This window comes from Botryllus schlosseri, chromosome 9, assembly GCF_051294905.1.
Source record: "Botryllus schlosseri isolate E-star chromosome 9, Bs_hap1, whole genome shotgun sequence".
In the NCBI taxonomy this organism is placed as follows: Eukaryota; Metazoa; Chordata; class Ascidiacea; order Stolidobranchia; family Styelidae; genus Botryllus; species Botryllus schlosseri.
The window spans coordinates 7,677,093-7,692,102 of NC_137244.1; the positions used below are offsets into that span (position 1 = coordinate 7,677,093).

Here is a 15,010-nt window from a genome sequence, read left to right on the forward strand (position 1 = left end):
TCCTTCAGACAATTAAGAAAAACATTGCCTTTTTCGTTGGCCTTGAAGCCTAACTTTCATGAGACCTTACTGCCTTCCGTTGCGCGATCGTAGTATTAATCGCGTTGTGTTTAAGTATCCAAAAATGGTAGTCGTTGAGGTGCGAGCGCTTGTCTATAGTTAACTACGGAGTTATGAAATATACCGGTAGCGTCGATGGTAACGTATTGGTTCCAAATGACTGAAATTTGACTCAGAGGTAGGCTATAAAACAGTCAATGCTGTATCATATTAGGCCTGTGCAGACTTCATTCGAGGAAAGCTGTCGTGATCAAACATACTACACACTCGTGCCAATAAAAGAAGCTACGTCATAGCCATAAAGCTTATTTTCAAGGTCTATATACCGAGAACGCAGTATCACCAGCTTCATTACTGTCAAACCATCACATGCGTAATTCCCACTCAAGCGCGTAAGGTATTTCCCCTTCGCGTAAGATTCCTTGTGAAACGAACACCAAGCAATCTATCGAGTGTACCGACCAATAAAGTGTATGCTACTGAGTCAGAATCTTGCGTTACTCTCATCACGACTTGAGATACTCATGCATTCACAACTTGAAGGCTTGACAAGCCGCACGTTCATGTGGGTCATACTGTAACTCCGAAGTTAGTGTTTGCGTATAGGAGAATGACATCAATTGCATTCGATCAGGCCACAAATGTGGCTCATATCCCTGATCTCAGGAAGATAAAAATATGCGGAGATGTTATACCCACTACCAAGGATAATGCTTTGTTATTGCCTATTATCCACCACATGCAGTATGATATCGGGTTCGCGGATGACGGTGTCTATATCACATTGGAACACTCGAGATACGCAATATCAACTATTACATCGTCTGTTGTAACACACAACAACGACTCATAATTAGCCGATTCGTGATTTAACATTCTGATATGCCGGAACATGATATGATCCATCTACTAGTAAATATGATCGTTTCGATATCGATCAGTACCGATAGCGCCAAATATATACCATCCTTCATTTGCAAGGTTGGAGATTCAATACCAAGCACATGTGGAGATAAACGCATGTCGGTTGCATCTCAGCGCAATGGCTTTGTCGAAGATGTCAGAAATAGGAACTGCCGAAGTCAATATATCCAATTGTAACTCGACCGAGGATGAAGAAAAATGGGAAGCTAGTTTGAATCTGACGCACGGTCTGAATACTGTTCTGCTAATCTCGACATTTCTATTGCTAGCAAGCGTGGTAGCGCATGGAAACCGCCGTAAACTGTGGACCCTTTCAACGCAAAGAGGGAAGCTATACGTCGCCTGTACTACAAGTATCGTCTGTGCTCTTCCAAGATTAACGTTAGACCAAGTCTACTATCATCTACATAACATTCCAGGCGGACTTGAGAAATGTGAGCTTTTTGTAGACTTGACAAATTCATCGTACGCGGCGTCGGTGTTGACGACCTACATATTTCTATGGATGCGACAAAGAGTTATATACAGCGATCCGTCTGTGCACAGACTGACTCCTCGCTGGATACGCCCGCTAAGTTGGTTTGCGCTGGGTTACATCGTAGTTGTAGATACTGTTTTTATGTGTTTCTACGTCATCCCACCCTCCTACACCTCAAACGGAAAATACTGCGTGGGAATGAAGACAGAAAATATGCCAACGGAATTCAAGAACTGGGCGGTGATGAAAAAATACTTTGTCGGTGGCCCGCTGGTGGTGCTACAAATCTTACTGCTATTCCTGTTTATCTACCCACTAATCCGGAACAGAATGGCATTGTCAGCATCGTCACAAGACGATCAGAGCCGCGTCGTCAGTAAAATGGTACGCCGTTCTGCCATAAGCGCTATCATTGCCGTGTCGTCCGATTCGATGGCGCTACTCATACTGGCTCTGACTCCGTGGGGATCACCGGTGCTAATTACGGACGTGGTGTACAACGCGTCGATATTCACAAATATGTGCTGCGTGGTTTGCACGTTCAAGCATCCCCTGGATATCATACTAGTGTTTTGCAGGAGGCGGAACATGGTATAAAGACTGATTTTTAGTAATATGATCACTCGCCTTTCTGTTTACATCTTCATATGTATCCATTGATGATAATTTACGTTTGAAGCATATAAAGATGCATTTCTGCTTACCGATGCAATACCATCCGGTTAATAATGATCACGTATGCGATTCCATCTCGTATTGGGAATGATCTTAATTCTATGTAATGAATAAAAATATTTGTGAAATATTTTGTGATCAACTTATAGTGGTTCACGAGCTTTCGCAGTGCTGCTTAAATATCAGGCGAAAAAAAGACGGACGTGGTAAAGAATTGGGCGTGAAAAAGCTACCAAAGTTGTGATATTGTTTTGAAGTGCTGAGCTGATTTAACGCCAGCACCATTGAGTAACAGCGCCAAAAACAACGGTAACATCGAACAGGTATCAGAATCAAGGCACCGATTGGTACTCAACCAATCAAAAATTAAATCAAGATAAGCGCGCCTTCTGTAGAGCCGATACAGTTTATCGTATATTTATCGTCTGCTATCGGTTGACCAAAGTGATGAAATAGAGAACGGCTACCGAGAAACCAGTCTACCATTGGTGCGGTGACAGAAAGAACACTACAAAATCTGAAATCATTAATGTGCGGCAGCGCAGAGAAGCGAAGCGTGACGTACATTTGACAAAAAATGACCTACATACTGTGAATAAGTATGAGTATAAGCTCTAATCACCATGATAAGGAGTTGTATTTATTACTTCTTTCTGGTCAGCGTCTAGGCCACAGTGTTCAACCTTCTAGCTATTCACGGCCGCATTTTGAATACTTATATAGCTCACCTCCGTATTCCAGCGGGAAGTCGTAATGGACCATCTGAACGCCAAACACTGCATGGTGCACTTCGCATCGCGGGCAGCCATTGCGGTTACTGTGGCATCACTGTTCTCTTGTGAAATAATTCTCGCATGAAAGTTTCTAATTGTAGAAGCGGAACGCTCCTTCTCAGAAACGTTGACGTTGACGTTGCTGACTTCAAAGATTTCTATATATCTTCCCCAGTTACAAAAACTGGCTCATTTAGAACGATTCGAATTGCCAACAACATAGCGCACAAAATAGAGCAATTACCGAAAAAGCGTGACATTAGCGCGACGACAGCACCCTCGGACCACAAGCTGTTGGAAAAACTCATTATGAAATTTTAAGCTGACAAAGCCCAGTATATACCAGTTACAGGTATAGGCTGAACTGAAGCAGCACTTCGTCCGTGTCCCGGAAACGTTGGTCTTGGGCTCCCGTAGGGTGAAGCAACCCCCTTTTCTAAGGCACTGCCTTTTTTGAATACCATTTCAAAAAACCTACACATTCTATATCCGTCGAAATCCAAGTCCGTTATTGATAACGCTATTTTCGAATTCGTCGGAAATTTTGTGAAAAGTTATTGGGGTGCGCGCGAAGCTGAATTGCCGGTTTAGTCAAAATTGGATTGGAATCACCAAAAACGTACCAGACAAACTTTTTTCGTGAGACGCAAACAACTCCAAATTAGTATTTTTTGTGATTCACATTATTTTCCTCCGCGATTCAAATTTGTACGGTGGGGACCAGATTGCAAGTAGGGATGGTGTGAACCTCCAGAAGGTTCAGGTTCGTGTGAACGCGAACCTTTTTGAAAGGTTCTGTGTGAACGCGAACGTGAACCCCATGACGTCACGTGACGTCATATTGCTAATTCCAACCCTACGTTTTAGTGAAGTTATAGCCTATATTAATGTACAGTTGTACACAATACCTTGCGACGACTCGGGTCACATAATGCCACAATGCTGACGTACATATTGACGTTTTAATCGTCGCCAAATGTATCAACTCGGGCAATCAAATTATATAATAATCTCATAAAATCAATATCTTTCGTCGCCTTGCCGACAATTTCGACGAGGACTTGCAAAGGGAATATAAGCTTACTCCTTAACGGTCTAGGCCAGACCGGACAATGTATTCGGCGTGTGAGTATTACTACATTGATATTGATGAGAGTGTAAATTGGGTTTCTGTGCTTGCTACCGATATTACTGTAACAAGTTATACAGCAGTATCCAACAGCCCAATCGCACGGATTTGGTTTTGATGAGACAATAAATATATGTAATAAAGATTGACCCCGTACGCCCTCTAGATAGATCAGACAATCAGATCAGTTTCATAGATTGGTTGAATAAGCATCATTCGCTGACTATACCTATACACTACATGTAGTTTATTTCGCTCTTGATGTTGCGTGATTGCGGTTCAAGGTTTAGTGTTGATTTTTTGCTGCATGGCATGCTGCAGCGCAATGCATAGAGTGGCTCGCAGTTGAAAGGCAATAAATTTCAACCAAAGATGTTACAATGAAGTGAAAATTGTAATATATGAAAAAGGTTCACAGTGCAGAACCTACCTAGGTTCGTTTGTGAACGTGAACCTCCAAATTTCTGAGGTTCACACACAGAACGCGAACGTGAACCTCACGTTCACACCATCCCTAATTGCAAGCACACTTCTACATTTAATCGAAAAAATTAGGTCACCCAGAATCGCGCAAAGCGCAAAAAAATTTCCAGTGTGGACGGCCGCAAAATTAATCTTGCATGGCCGCAGGTGGGCCACCCTGGTGTAGGCCATCGATAAGTTATTTAAGGTTAAGCTCAACTATATCTTTTAAATTTAATTTAAGACGCCTCGATGCAGTGCGTAACAGGTTGTATGAATTCCAGGAATTCCGATTAACATTGTTACGATGACTGCAGAATTCTTCTATTTCATAACAGTATCCAAGGTTTGTCTGTCGGCACAAGCCTCTGAAATATTGAAATTGGAAACCGAACACGAACGTAGAACGTTCGCAGCTTCACTAAACGTTAATAGTTTTGCCGTATGTTCGAATAGCAAAATGACACTCGAATTCAGTTTCAGTTTCTCACCTATTTATAGTCGACCCCTAATTCGGCCTATATGTGTAATCACTTGGAAAATGCGATTTTTATCAAAGGATGGCCGTATTGTTTATAAGACTTCGGTTTACCTCACAGAAGCACACGTCAAGGTTATTTTCATTAATGAACCAGTACGATTAGATCACATTAGCATGGTTCCTAACTGTCTACTCCCTCCGATTAGTGGACATGCTCAAACTGGGTACAATATTACGTCGTAAGTCGATATTTTCATGCTAACCCGCGAGAAACTTATTAACCTTTTCAACCGTGTGGCAGGATCTTGGCTCAAGACATGTTATTAAATCCATAGATATTTGGCAAGGCCCGCGTGTATGTTGGTTGATGCTTTGTGTACAGTCAATAGCAATAATTGTACACGGCCAACACAAACGCGGTTATATACTGCATCCATGGTAAAATCAAACTCCTGCGGTGCTTCAAGTTCTGCAAATGGTGGTATTTCGTTCTTACAGATTAACAGCCTCGGCATGCGTATCGAGTTGTTAGAAAACAGGATAAATATTACTCTGGAATACAATTTACGATTCTAAGCGATCTGGAGTCGACGAAACAGGGTACCGGGAAAATATAGATGAGGCGATAGCGGGATGTACGCTAGTTGGGGTGTATTGCACAGTATTGTATCAATTGAAACTAATTATTATATGCAATTTGTTATGTTGTGTACTATGTAGGCCTGTGTATGTATTATTCGAAATGTGTACAACTGCGAATGTTTTTTTTTGCACCATGCCATGTAAATTTGGCCAATTCTATTCTTCTACCATATGTAGATTGTCTTAATGTCGGATTTCTCTATCAGATAATATGGCAAATTTAATACTAGTACGGGGGCTAGAGAGCAAAGCTACCATATTCGTTATGTATGTTATGATACGGTGCGCTTTCCTGCAAATGTTGCCGATGTCGATGTTACTTCCCATATCCAAGTGGAAGATGTGCTACCATCTCGGACACTTAGCAATCCTCGCATAATATATAATTCCATAATATTGAACCCTATTGCGGCACGTACAAAGTCGGATTTGAGGGTAAGGACCGACTCGTGATGGAATGTAGTACAACCCGATGCACTCATGAACAAATGTGCTATTTCTTTCCAAAAATATTAGCATACTCTGTCCATCGCCAATTGGAAATAAATATTGGCTATCATCTTTATTTGCCTCCATGTAGTGGAAGGTTTCGAAGCGACCAAGGCATTGTAATGTTGCTACTACAAAGATGGGGAGCTTGCATGTGTAGCTTAATTTGTTCCGTACTGATCTCATCATTTGAACGCACGAATCTAGGTCCCCGCGACTTCGACAAGGTAACCATTCCCCAAACTATCCTGTATTGTCGCCGTGGTTACGGATAAATACTAACTCGGACCGGTATTATCCATATGAGAATGTCAAAAATGTCATTGGACACTTGATAGTTTTAATATTAATAGTATCAAAAACAATTACTCTCATTTATCCCTGCTTGTCTACATTTCCGCATGTATTGACCATCAATTCGATTTCCATACACTGTCTTAGAATAAACATATATGTACTTCACGTAAGCAATAACGTAGCCAAAACTTTGCGAAGTTATTATGACGCGAGGTATAAGTCTCCATCTTTCTCTTATATTAGGTAGTCTTCATTGTAACACAACGATAATAAGAACGGAACTATCCGTAGATAAATTCTTTAAAGCACATAATAGAATCCAATATGGACATATTATTTATTAATAATAACTTGAGGTCAATAGTACTCACTTGCGTTATTGTTTATTTTATTGTTACTCACGGCGTTTTTGCACTATCCACAATTGGAATATTTTTCATTCGACTGAGAATTTATCTATATGCATTTGAACGAAATGCTAACTTACGTCAGGCATTAAATATCGTAAATATTAAATTCATTCGCAGAATACGTATATTTGCGAAATATAGGTATACCTCTTGACCTGTGGCGCAAGCAATTTATCATAAAAACGTGATATTTGCAGAGATGGTCAGCAACGAATCGCTTTTTACTTTTTCGAACTGTTGTAATAGGTTTCGACTACTTCCAAATCTATTTGAACATTTTAAGCAAAACTTCCTAACTTTTACATTTTGTAATTCCAAAAGTAGAAAACAGTTCTGTGATAAGTTTGCATCACTGCTATGCGAGTGTAATTGTCGTTAAGAATTGCGAAAACCTTCAATATCACGATATCTAGATACATTTCCGAAGATTCCACTTATCTGCGGTGTCATTACTCATTAGTTACTTTGCGTTAGTCGCGAAGATATATCATGTAATTTCGGAATTAGTACCACCACTGATGAACTGCTAAAACTATGCGATCCCTCAACCAAATCTACTGTTTGCAACTGCTTCCTTGAGTAGTTTCTGGACTATGCATTTTCTTCTTCAGTTGAAGTAGTTTTGACGGGTTTTGGAAATCGATACTTCTCATTTTTGTCGGTTATAACTTTTGCGCGTTGTTCCTCCTTTTATACTTGAGTAGCAACGATGACTTAATTCATCAAATATGTATATTTGTTTATTACGAAAACATATTTGATATAGATGTGTAGAGCATACTTGTACTAGTTTTTCATCATACAAGGAAACTTCACATCGACGAAATTATCTTTCACTAGATGTCTTGCAGCAAACCGCAAAAATATCAGTCGTGTGCTTAAAAGTGCACACAATGCATATTACATTGATAACCAACGACGTATTGTACATCACGTCTGTGACTAACAATGGCGCCTCCCATGGCGTGATTGCAATCAGTCCCAAAGTTAAGAGATCGGATATCACTGACACAGTTGCACATAGTAAAGATCGAATAATAATATCTTTGACGAGTCCACGTTGGTTTCTGCGATTCTGACTTGAGACATCTCCACGAGTATGCGCAATAGGGTAGATGAACAATAACATAACAAGGAAGTGCAAAAATATGATACATCCACCAACAACATACTGATTATAGGCAACCAATGCTCGGGATTGTGTTGGCAAATCGCCTACTCTCATGGAAACGCACAGTCGGCCGTTGGATTCGTAAGATGGCGGTATCACGAAAATACAAATGGATAAAACGCCAATTCCGAGGATTAGGATAAAAGTAAGCCAACTGAGAATATAAATCCATTTTGAAGTTATGTTGCGTATCACAGGCTGGCTATAAGCAACCCACTGTCGCAACCATAAAAATAAATACGTCCCTAACAGAGCAAACAGGCATATAGCGTTAGAGAGATCTACCAGCGCTTCACAATGTTCTAAAGCTCCTTCGATCTGATGCAAATGGAAATATATTTGATCCAGTATCAACCTCGGAATGGTACAGATCACTGTTGCCGTACACGCAGAGTATAGTTGTCCTCTCCGTGTGGATATATTCCAAAGTTTTCCCGAAGTTCAGTGCATAACAAGACACACCAGTATCCATATCGTTGAACAGACCAGGATAGTGTTTATGGCATGTGAGACTGCAAGCATTGTAATCCAATCATACTCTGGCGTCGTAGATGCAGTGCCATTGTCGGTGGCGTTTATCATTATTTTTAAACTCAACTATAACCCGTTTGTTTTATTTACAGTAGAAGATATTCCCGATTTCCCTGACTCAACCTTTTGTAAAGCAGAAAGTAGAAACGATGACGCGATATGCTGTCTCAATAGTAATTCTCATTAATTTACATTCGAGACGAGGGTGTTTCCATGAGTAGCTTTCGCAAATTTCACCAATTCTCTCCGTGATCATGCGTTTATAGTTTGAGATAAATTAGTAGATGTTGGTTTTGTTGGTATAATATATAATTATCCCCATTCTGGTCGCATTGCTCTTCTATAGTCGCGACACAAAAGTCATTGTTGTGATATGCGTCACTCAACTCATTTTTAAATTAATAGTAATCGAATCTATCTATATTTGACTGGAATGGATTACTCGTAAGCCCCAGCTGCATGAACTGGTACATCGCAAATGTACAATGTCCGTACATGTACAATTATACATGCGATATCTTTGGCCGGTTGCATCTAACTTCTTGGATTTTATGGAAATTACTGTGCAACTCTTCGCAAGTACGGCCGCATTTACTAGTAACATTATTTCTTGAAATAAGCCTTTGACACTAAGAGGCGGATTTACCACAAATTAACCGGTATGGAAGTATTTCAATTCAATTACAAGTGTCCAGATGAAACCGAATGCAGTATTATCCTTCATAGCGATGAAGACACCGTCTATTTCACGTTCATGCAAGGGCATACTCTAAATAGTCTTACAGTTCTTACCCTTATTAATAGCATTAACTCCCGCGGGTTTCAACTGAAATAAGATATATGACTTATCGCCTTAACGCCCACCGCTCAACGTTATATTATACTGGTAGTATAGGGTTACCATATTTTTGTTTCACAAATTCCGGACGCTCTTCAGCGCCCACTAGCGGATTTCAAAATGAGTTGTGAGCGCTTTGTCGATCAATATGACGTCACACCAGCAACGCTTTGTCTATCGACTCGAGGTGGTCGTGATCCGGTTCAAGAGTATATGGTTGTGTATTGTATGCTGTAACCTGGGCCAAAACCACATATTTTCAGCCCCATCCCGCCCAAATAAACACTGATCTTGGGCCCATCGTAGGGTATTCGATGCAACTTCTGGGGGTTTACTAGATACATCTGGTCGTTAAAAGATTTGAATGAATTTTGTCAATAATATTGGTTCTTCCATATATTACTGTATAATTTTAATCCTCTCTCCGCCCACATAATCAGAGTCAGCGGTAGAAAAGAGCTGGTGGAGGATGACGGCTTCAAAAATGCAAGGGGCGCAATTGTACATCGTTAAGTCATGTTCAATGTTACGCCGATAAGATCATTTATCAGCCTAATGCGGGTGTGCACTTCACCACTGAGCTATATAAACACCACACATCCGGTGGTTTCCAACCTTTTATGGTCGCGAATCCATTTCCAATTTCAAAATGTGCCGTGGCCCAGCTCAGAATTTGATGAGCTGATTACTAATTAAAGGTCGGCACATTTGCCCAGATTTACTCACAGCCTATTTTGGAAGCTAATTACGTTCAACATCTTCGCGAACCCCAGAATAAAGGCGAATTACCCCCAGGTTTAGAACCACCATCTTTGAATAAAGCATCCAAACGACCTAAAACTGCGACTCTATGAATACCGTTATCTTGTAATTGCTATTACAATTAGACTTCTTTTTGTAAATGAATGTTTTTTTGTTTTTTTTTGATCGCAGTTTTTGCGAGGGCGGTAGTCCCCATATTAAAACCAATATATATGATACTAAATCGCGCGCAGCGCGAAGAACAATTTCAAGTAGCAAAAATCTGCCCAAAAATAGTCTTGTTTAGGTTGATTTACAAAAAAAATATGAGCTTACTTCAAACCTTCAAAATTCCGGACATTTAGGCATATTTTAGAAATTCCTCCCGGACGCAGTTTTAACAGTGAAATTCCGGACGTATGGCAACCCTATGGTAGTATCGTTCTCACTAAACATTCTGCTTTCAAATCCTAGCGGCTTATTCGCATTACCAGTGCCTTGACGCATGTTACACATAATGAGTTTCTATTGTGTCAACAGGTTTTGCCTTAAACACTCTCGCCTCCGTGATTCCGTTTAACACGCTGTCTAACCATGAACTTGAACAGTGAACAGTGAACACTCATGCACAATGCACATGCTTCGCCCCGAACTACTAGATTCTGGATTTCCCGGTTTCAAGCCTATACGCTGCGAGAGGAGATGTGGACGCTACATTTTCTCACGAAGTTATTGCCGCGTTTGCACTTGATATATACAGCATTAGTCAAATAACGGCAATCGTGTTCCGTTAGATGACGTGAAATGTGTGGCACAATTTCCGTTTACGTCCTTATTACAGTCACACGGACAACACTTTGCATGTCATTCGGGCATTTTTATTTATAGGACAACTCACAATGAAGAGATGCAATTTTACTACAACCATAGCCTTAGCAGATTTAAATGGGTTAAAGCAGGTGCGGGCAACATACGGCCCGCGGACAGTTTCCCGTCTTACATGATAATGTGGCACGCGGTCCCAGTCTGCCGAGATTCCCCACTACTTGCTTAGACGTCAAATTATAGTGACTTTTATTACGTACGTGTGTGCGCAGCGTGAGAGAGTATTGCTTACGCGTAAGTTCGTCCTAGCGAGAAGACTTGCATTATCGGCATTAGCCATGTACTCAGCCCCTAATGAATTTATATGTTGGTAAATTTGGGGTACCGAGCTTATCGAACGCCTGTAAATCTTAATTATAGATTGAACCGTGTGATAATTGATCAGAGAGATGCAGACATGGCGGCGGCTGTATGACAATGCTGTTCTCAAATCCAGATTGTTTTCGTCATTATCGGCGAGAAATCGCCTTGAAATGACATTATGCTGTCGTTGAAATACATTCACTAAATACGATTTATTCTTTGTATATGTGGATAAATGGGCGAATAATGTATCGATTCAGCAATCCGGCCCGCCAACTACTTATTTTCCATATCCGGCCCGCCGACTGGAGAAGTTGCCCGCCCCAGGGTTAAAGGAAACATTGGGTTAAAGAAATGTCATCGCAATGGATAAGTTACTTGTACCGCATCTGTGAGCTACCTAGCCAATACACTTCTGAGATATCACAAGCAGCTGGCATGGCGGAACGGATTTCGAAAAACAATCCACAGTCGCGCTTGGCTTCGGAATGACGCTAATGTCATCACCTAGTCGGTTATCAAAATGCTTTTTGATTGAAATGGAGCTTCCTCCACTAAATGACGCTGTAAATATGTTTTAAATTCAATGCAAGAATGTTCAAAGTTTTGTGTATGTCTTTTGTTATACGAGAAAACACACAAATCGAGATATAATTGAATAGTATATTCATATTGGAATGAAACCCGAATATTTTCGGCTGACACTCGTCAGGGGTAATCATCAGCAAATAGTAGAGAATAAGAAAGAACATTGTATATCAACAATCGTATCACAAAACATGACGTCACCAGCACTGAAGTTTTGTACCTCCAAGAAGTTCTTCAAATCGAGATATGTGGCTTCAAAATTTTGGTTCATAGATATCAATATACTTTAGTACGGAATACCTTCATTGGTAAGCAGGGCATGACATTCGAACAGAACAATTGAAGAATACTGATGCAATCATCCACGTCTTAGCGTGTCGGCACTGTCTTTTATGGATCAATAAATAAAGCTATTGTATTAATGGTTATGGAAAAGATCTAGCACCAAACTGATACGATTCATAGTCGTGTATTCGAGTATCATGTAATTGACCCATTGCGAACAAAGTGGATGTTTACATAATTCGGAAACTATGACATCTCGGCTTTTGACACTACCGTGAGTCATTTGATTTTCTGACCATTTGATGTTCTTGTGTTGTTGCTGTTCGTGGTATTATTGGTGTTTTTCGACTATACGATGGTCATTTATAAAGGCCGAGCGCGTGTGTTGCTGAGTAAAAGAGCGACTTTAAATTTCTCTCAATCGACTGATGATTTGCTAAGCTTAATAATTGCTTGAATATCTCGAGTTATTCCGCTACTTTGTTACACCGGTTATCATTCATTCTGCAGTCACGAACTATGATTACCCAAAAGTTCGTGTTCGCTGATGAACCTTGGTAGGTCTTACCCTGTGAACCTTTTTATGGAATGAAAATGATGATCAAAATTCCATGGATAGGCGAGTTCGAAATGGGCCTACATCCTGTAACTCGCACCGCTTTGATCTGGGGTCAACAAGTACTATTCGCTCCCCTCACAAGCTATACTTGGTCATTGTGGATTCATGTCTCGATCGAACAGGCAACGTTATATGTAACTGAGCAATATTTCCGTCCTAGAACTGTATTGAGTTAAAACACCGCAACCTCGTTTCCATCGCATGACAGAAACAACTTCTGCTATCTAGTACACAAAATCAAAGCGAAAAGGTTAGTAATATGTTGGTTCGCCAATCCAAGTAAATCAAGCACATATAGCGACTCCTAAATTATGAACGTAATACTGGTAACAATGTGTTCCCCATATATCTCAGGGAAACTGAGCAATATCAAAAAACTGCATCATGATGATCTGTTCATTGAATCCATTTATGTCAAAAGATTATGCACCACAAATATACTGAATATATTTGTTCAATGAATGCATTATAAAGAGTGCTGTGCAGTGAAATATCCATAATGAATAGTGATTGCATCACAACGCAGATCGTATATGTTTTCCGGGTATTAAACCTACCTCTGCAGATAAGAAATAGCATCGCAAATCAAGCTGCTTCCCTACCATCAAACCTGCCTCATCTTCTTATATATAGCATCACAAAGAATATGCAACTGCAGAAATGATATCTCCCGCTACAAAACTCACAGTGCTTGCCATGAAAATCTATCCCTACATAATGGAGGAAAATTAAACGATAGCCAAGTGTTACTTAAAAAATCAGCATTTTAGAGAACTAGGTGGTCCGTATTGAAGGATAAGAAGGTCCTCGCGGTCCACAAAGGGACAGATTCCCATATCACCAAACCGACAGAATTCCCGAATTAAGCTGTAGTCAACTAATCGTAGTTATTTCTGTGTGAGACTCAAAGTGTCACATAAACTCTAAAATAGCAGTACAAGAATCACTTTAACGAGACGAGGACAGCCTCGCTCGTTTGCATTTAGTTCGGAATTTACTAGATTTATTTAGGTGCTGCAAGGGTTGGGCTCACTCCAACATAAACGTTGTTAGTACATTATTGTGTAAATACCACAACTAACAGGTTTAGAGTAACCTTCCACTAAATGGGTGCTACCAAAGTACACTCGGACCGTGACATGATAAGTCAAGATAGCAATGTTTCAAATTTCATCGTGGCTAAACGTGAAAACTTGAATCCTGCTGTCATGCGCTTTATTGCCAATTCAACCGTTGCACACAGAAAGTATGCATATACTGTGGTCGCACTTTGTAACTGGAAAGTACTCGACTTGATCCGACTACCAAAGCAACCTGTAGTTTGCACCACCACCAAAACAATATAGCACTCCTACCTCCAGCACAGCACTTATATGCATTCAATACCTGTTATCATAAATTTCATTGTGTCGTAATCGATCTTTGTCAGCCCTCTCTACGTCATCTATTTAAGACATCCTGACTCCTTGTTTCTCGATGAGCGTCTTTCCCTTACAGGCCTAACACCAACGTCCAGCTAGGTCACATTGATAAGGGAGAATAAAATGAACAATGAATATTGAACGGCCCGTCCACACCTTAACGAAATAAATCTCGAAGAATGATAGAACACAAAAGATATATTCAGCGCATGGATGTAGGATATCGGGAGGTATATTTGCACACATATCGCCGCGTACAGAGAATATATCAAGCAAACTGTCTATATTTCCACGATCATGATCAATAGTGTAGTCGTAACAACTTGAAATGCATGATACAGCTAGATTCTCCAACGTGATCAAACCGCCCATATGTACTACAAATATTAGGATAATTCAATTCAATACAATACATTATGTAGTGTATATATAAACATGCCAAAGTTGAAGGGACACTGCTCTCTAAATGCGATGCCGCTTCAAATTAACGTTGCATGTGTGAAAAAGTTTTGGAAGCGGGCAATTTTCTTAAAAAACCGCTGTATTCAAATTACACAGTCCTGTCGCACTGCATATTTCTCTTCGATATTGAGGTCACGGTTTATCGCTTCTTAACCCATTGCAAAATTTCTAGATATATTACTGGACACAGGCTGACCACCATCCAAAATGCCTTCATAACATCGGCTAACGAATATCTCAATTTCATTCTCTGTTTGACTGATTAATCGTGCCGGGAACGTGCAACGTTGAAGAAATTCAATATAACTTTCAATATTTTCTGTATTAACCGTTTACAATTTTTAAG

The 15,010-nt window shown here is 40.2% G+C and overlaps 1 protein-coding gene across 1 annotated transcript; it reads left to right on the top strand.

Moving 5' to 3' along the window:
• Positions 1 to 457: 457 nt before the first annotated feature.
• Positions 458 to 2,192, top strand: LOC145447135 (uncharacterized). The gene has a single exon (XM_080325556.1). It carries the CDS (start codon positions 1,103 to 1,105, stop codon positions 2,057 to 2,059), a length of 957 nt encoding a protein of 318 aa, XP_080181682.1. The 5' UTR covers positions 458 to 1,102; the 3' UTR covers positions 2,060 to 2,192.
• The last annotated feature ends 12,818 nt before the right edge of the window (positions 2,193 to 15,010 follow it).